General features: G+C 50.3%; 1 protein-coding gene across 1 annotated transcript; it reads left to right on the top strand.

Moving 5' to 3' along the window:
* The first annotated feature begins 370 nt into the window (after positions 1-370).
* MSX1 (msh homeobox 1) lies at positions 371-3217 on the top strand. The gene is made up of 2 exons (XM_050948122.1): positions 371-949; positions 2702-3217. Exons 1-2 carry the CDS (start codon positions 478-480, stop codon positions 3130-3132), a joined length of 903 nt encoding a protein of 300 aa, XP_050804079.1. The 5' UTR covers positions 371-477; the 3' UTR covers positions 3133-3217.
* The last annotated feature ends 2596 nt before the right edge of the window (positions 3218-5813 follow it).

Genomic DNA, 5813 nt, shown 5'->3' on the forward strand with positions numbered 1-5813 from the left:
GTTCCTTACACTGAAAAAACAATCGGGGGGTTAGAAATGTGCAGCCCAGAGAATTTCCATCGCAGTAAAAACAAAACAAAACAAACAAAACCTCGGAGTGAACAGGACGCAAGAGGCTTGAATAGGAGCCATTCTTGCAAAAGACAAGAGACGGGCACAGAATTTACTCCAGAGGAAAGTTTCCCACTAACATCCTCGCGGTTCAGCGGGAGCAAGAAGGCAGCGGCCTGTTGATAGTAGCGAAGTCCCGCTCCGCGTCCAATGGGAAGCCGCCGTCCCTCCCCTCTGCGCGCTGATTGGACAGCTCCGGCGTTCGCTTGGCCTTATTAACAAGTCTTGCTGGGAGCCGGGGCTGAAAAGCGCCCAACGCCCCGAAAGCGACGGGAGGGACTTGCTGCTGCCCTGGCTGGTCACAACCCCCATGAACGGCGGCTGCCGCGGCTTAGCGCTCGGGTCGGGAAGGAGGACTGCCTCTGCATGGCCCCCGGTGTTGATATGACTACTGTACAGCTCGGGGTCAAAATCGAGGAGTCTCCTGCGTCTGCTTTCAGCAAGCCCAGCAGCTGCGTCCAGGCGAGCGCGGCGGCGATGGGCGGAGAGGAGGAGTGTGACAAGCCCAAAGTGTCCCCCCCATCCCTCCTGCCTTTCAGCGTGGAGGCGCTCATGGCTGATCACAGGAAGCCGGGGGCCAGAGAGAGCATCGCCAGCAGCCCCGAAGGGGCAGTGTCCCTGGCTGCTGGGACTTCCACTCATCAGACCCTCAGTCCCAGGGTGGGATCCTTATCGGGGGCAGCAGAGACGCCGGCTTCCCCGCTACCGATCAACAGCCATTTTTCTGTCGGGGGACTAGTAAAATTGTCCGAAGATGCACTTGTCAAATCGGAAAGCCCCGAGAAGCAAGAGAGGACGGCCTGGATGCAGAACCCCAGGTTCTCCCCACCTCCCCCTAGTAAGTAGGAGATCCGATTCGTGTGGCTAAATTGAATGTGTGAATACAGCAATGTGCCGGGTATGTTGTGTGCGCTACAAACGCAAACTCCTGAGCCCTGAGTCCTGATCACAGGGGAATTCCACAGGACTGATGCTTGGGACTCTCTAGTTTTACATTTCATTACAGAGGAGCCACTATTTCCCTTCGTCCTCCCTTCCCCCATAAAAGCAAAACCTCCCCAAAAGCTATTAGCGCATCGCATTGCGTTGAATCAGTTTGGAACAATCCTTGTAGATCACTAGAACTGGAGTTCCGCTTAAGCGAAGTTAATTATACCGAAATTCCAGGGCAATTTCTTTCCCCAGCACGTTTAATATGGTATCTTTTAAAATACATTTTAAGTGTTTCTAATGGCAGAAGACGGCTTCGGAGTTTCAAATGCAAAGGAGGAATTGAAATGTCTCCTACCAAACGTCGTTTGGGGGGAAAATACTTGTTTGCGTATGTCAGCTCAAGTTTTGATTTGAACGAACCATACACATGAGAATTATACACATACACACAATTATGGCTTCAGCTCAGTGGTGATCTTGTTGATAGTGGTTTGTATTATTTTGTAGCGATACACATAGAGATCAGGTTTTTAAATTCTTCAGTCTTGGGACTCGTTACAGGCATCATGAGTGCAGGCTCTGTAATCGCGTTTTATTTTGAAAGTACCTAAATCTGCAATTTTAGATTTTTTCCACTTTATTCTTGATATAAGTAAAATTCTAAACATATCAAACTGGATAAGCTCTATTTACATGAGAAAAATCATGTCTAATTATTGTGCAGAGTTCCAGAAATTCTGTAAACTCCGTGCAGGAGGATCTCTGGTTCTCTGTGGGCCCAATTCTGCTCGCCTTACTAAATAAAACGAGCAGAATTTGATTTCTACCCGTGTTGCCATATAGAGTTCAGCACGGTGACACTCATTCAAAGACCCTTGAGAGAGGACAGTCTCCAAAAGTGAGTTGGGTGCATATTTTTGTGGCTTTCAGTCATTTATATTACAAAATGAGCAGGCGTATTTTTAACTCAAAATAAAATAGGCGACGGTTTGGAAGAGTCTCTTACATTTTAGGTTAGGCCATAGGAAGCGGAAGGATATGAAGGGCAGTAGAGCGACGGAGTGTTAATTCTGAGTTCATAATTAATTACGTGCTTAATCTCTTTCCCAGGGGCCTAATGAAGAAGGTGTGAGCCTGAGAAGGCCTGTCGGTTTTATTTTTGTAGTTTAGTCCAATAAGAAAAGAGAACACAGACACTTCCTTGGGGATCTTCCCCCTCTGTCCTAGGCCAGCACCGGTCTCCCTTTCGTATCTTGTACATTTAAAAAAATAAGCGGACACTGAGGCTACACGACTACTTGTCCCAGTGTAAAGCATGTCGCAGGCTGCTCTATATGAAGCCAGATGGATGATCTAGCTATGAGCCCTCAGTGGGCGCTAGCAGGTATCACTGGGGCTGTGACCATTCGGGGGGAGAGTTTTGAACCCTTTGTTACACACGCTTTGAAAAAGACACCGCACTGCTCCGCAGGAGAAGGCGATCATTTCAAAAGTGCTATAGATATTGGAGATGGGCCCGCTCCAAAGCCCCAGCCCGGCATTTGGGCAGGGGTTAGGGGCTGAATTTTATCCCCCAGACTCAACCCTTCTCCCTGCCAGCTGCAATGTGCTGATAACCACTTGGCTTTTTTTTGTCGCCCCTTCTCCCTTCCCCCAGGGCGGCTGAGCCCCCCGGCCTGCACCCTGCGCAAGCACAAGACCAACAGGAAGCCTCGCACCCCGTTCACCACGGCGCAGCTGCTGGCCCTGGAGAGGAAGTTTCGGCAGAAGCAGTATCTGTCCATCGCCGAGCGAGCGGAGTTCTCCAGCTCGCTGAGCCTCACCGAGACCCAGGTGAAGATCTGGTTCCAGAACCGGCGCGCCAAGGCCAAGAGACTACAGGAGGCCGAGCTGGAGAAGCTGAAGATGGCAGCCAAGCCCATGCTGCCCCCGGCCGCTTTCGGCATCTCCTTCCCTCTGGGCGGCCCGGCGGTGGCTGGCGCTTCCCTGTACGGAGCCTCCAGCCCCTTCCAGCGGGCAGGGCTGCCTGTGGCTCCCGTGGGACTGTACACGGCTCACGTGGGATACAGCATGTACCACCTAACATAGAGCGCGGCGGGGCGCAAGGAACCCACCCGACAGCAGCCTGGCTGGGGCGCCCCCTCCCTCAAAAGCCAGCGGTCCAGCTCCTGTCCCTGCCTAGCCATCGTGTCCCCACCACCCCCCTTGGCTTTCAAGCGCCCCCCACCCCGCACCTCCCGCCCCAGTTCCACGCTCCTCAAACTCTGCGAAGTTCCTAAGAGTTTGCAGAGACTTCCAGCCACCGGGCTCCACGGTCAAGTCTGGCTTTGTTTGCGTCTTTTAGCTCTTTATTCTTCTGCACCCGGCTTCGCCAGTGACTTTCCACAAGCTGGTCCTCCCTCAGATCCCCAAACCAGGAGAAACCTAAAACATCAACCATCCTTCCAGCTCAGACAAGGGGCCGTGGCTCCAAGCCTCGTGATTCCTTCCTAGGTTAATTCCGAGATATGCAAGCAGCGCTAAAAGTTTGGGGACAGACCACTTATTTGGGAAGGGTTGGCTTGAACTGAAATAACAAAGACTGAATGGCAGGAACGCTTTTCTGTCTCTAGCAAGAAAGAGATAAAATGTACAATAGTATCTCCGTATCCATTTAACAGCGCTGTCTGTTATCTGTGTTTCTTCCTCCAACTGCTCCTTTGCAAGGGGCTCTGTGTACTATGTAATATACTGTATATTTGAAATTTTATTATCATTTATATTATAGCTATATTTGTTAAATAAATTAATTTTAAACTACAGTGCTTGCCGTATGTTGATTGCCCTTTGTCTCCACGCCAGACCTGAGCTGAGGGATTCAATTTGTTCTCCTCCCAAACAAGACATCACTGTGTAGATGAGATTCCGCAGCGAGCATACATCAAAAATACTTTCTTGGGCCAGGGCTATACACATGGTGTTTATTGCCCAGCTTGTAACATAATTTTAGGGTGTAGTCCTGGATTTATTTGAATTTTATTTCTTAAAAGTTCCCCCACTTTTTCTCTAATGCGAAAGAAATATCCTGACCCATTAACAATCTGGACTCTTAATGAATTGCTCGGTAAATGTCAGAATCGTGGAATGAAGAGGTTAGATGCACGGGGAATGCTGATCTCAGCTGATTGCTTGAGGAACCCAGTGTCCACTTCCTTGTCCCACATTATTTCAAAGTTCAGTTGAACAGAATAATTTCCCCAGAATAGTCAAATTTAACGAGCCCCAGTTTTCTGTGCGATTAAGTGAAGTAGGTGATACATTTCTAACCCGAGCACTGCTGATGAGATTAAAAAAAAACCTCAATCCCCAGCAGCTCTCAGAGTATTGCGGGAGTATTAACCCGCTCGGAAGGCGAAACTGGTTTCTCATCTGAAGTTATCGGGGCTACAAGCAAAATATACCTCGGTGGCATTTCACAGGAAAACACGAGGCTAACGCTTCCTCTCCGCCAGGCTGCGCTTTGGGGCTTTGAAGGATCTATGGGGTTGAGGGGAATGCGTAGGGGGCTCTATTCAGTTTCTGCATGAAATCTATCGGAGTCACTCCGAGAATGTAGGTAACTCGGTGTGCTAAGTGGGGGCACATTGCAATCCAGTCCGGCCTGGTGTGTGGGGAGGGAGACGGGACATTGCCACCGCTGGGTTGAGGGGCAAGGCCGGTTCGTTGTATAGAGGGGCACTGGACACCGCCATGCCTATGCTGGGTGACAGCGCGATCAGTGGTGAAAACCAGCAGCAGGCGGGCCGGGGGCTACGAAATGGAGGGGACGGACCTTGCAGTTTGGGGGTGAGAGGGTTAGGGATGTAAGTCTCTTAAGGGAAAGGGGTTGGGGATAGCTAGTAGCTCAGGAATTCTGCCCTTGGGCCCTGTAGGATTGAAGTTCAGTTTAGCGCTGGGGCCTGGAAAGCTAGGGGGGATCCTCATCCCTCAGGTTTTCTGGACTCCGTAACTCTTACAAACGTCAATTTCAAACCGGCTTTGATTGAAGTTTGGACTTGTCAAAATTACCATCAAGGAAATATTAGCGACATTAAAGGTATTCAGTTACAGCGGGGGAACTCCTGTCAGACATCCATGGGCCAACTCGGGCGATCGCATTCAGCTACTCGGTATTGCAAGGCAAAACCTACCAACCCCGCCTGCCCAACGCGAAGCTCAGAAGTATGAGGCTGTTATTTCCCCTGTGGACGCAGATCTTCGAACAAATGGGGAACTCGAGCTCAACCCGAGATCCCACCGTGTTTCAGGATAATGAAGTCCCCCACGATACGTGCCCATTGTTGCTTTGACATGAACGCGCCCCATAAATTCTTCCTAGCCGTGCCACTCAATCTGATCTCGGTTTGCGAAGGAGCATTAGGCAAGGACTGTTTTTCTCGCCGCCCTTATGTTCAAGCAATAGCACCAGGCTTGTCCCTGCTCCTCTTGCCAGCAATTTAAAACAGTAAGGTTGAGGCAAAGTTAGAAGAGAAGTAATTGCTGTAATGAGCCCGGGCAACCTTCTGCAGGCACAACATGGCTCCTGAGAGACTGTAGCTGGGGGCGAAGCGGGACTTTTATAATCTTCTAAATATCCATGATGCTTTCACTAACTCAGCACTACATACCTGCGCCTTGCCACTCTCCCAAGCGCTTGCTTTTCTAATGGCCCCGCTCTCATCTTTCTCCTCCCTCCCAGCTCCTTTCCTTTTTCTTGCGAGCCCGTCTTTCTGTCCTTTCTTTTCTCCGCT

Source organism: Gopherus flavomarginatus, chromosome 3, assembly GCF_025201925.1.
Source record: "Gopherus flavomarginatus isolate rGopFla2 chromosome 3, rGopFla2.mat.asm, whole genome shotgun sequence".
Classification (NCBI taxonomy): Eukaryota; Metazoa; Chordata; order Testudines; family Testudinidae; genus Gopherus; species Gopherus flavomarginatus.

What these genes read in the sequence shown, in the direction of transcription:
- MSX1 (XM_050948122.1), top strand. Translation starts at nt 478, where the DNA reads ATGGCCCCCGGTGTTGATATGACTACTGTACAGCTCGGGGTCAAAATC. An exon ending in GTTCTCCCCACCTCCCCCTA is followed by an intron (nt 950 to 2,701) that starts GTAAGTAGGAGA and finishes CCCTTCCCCCAG; the next exon opens with GGCGGCTGAGCCCCCCGGCC.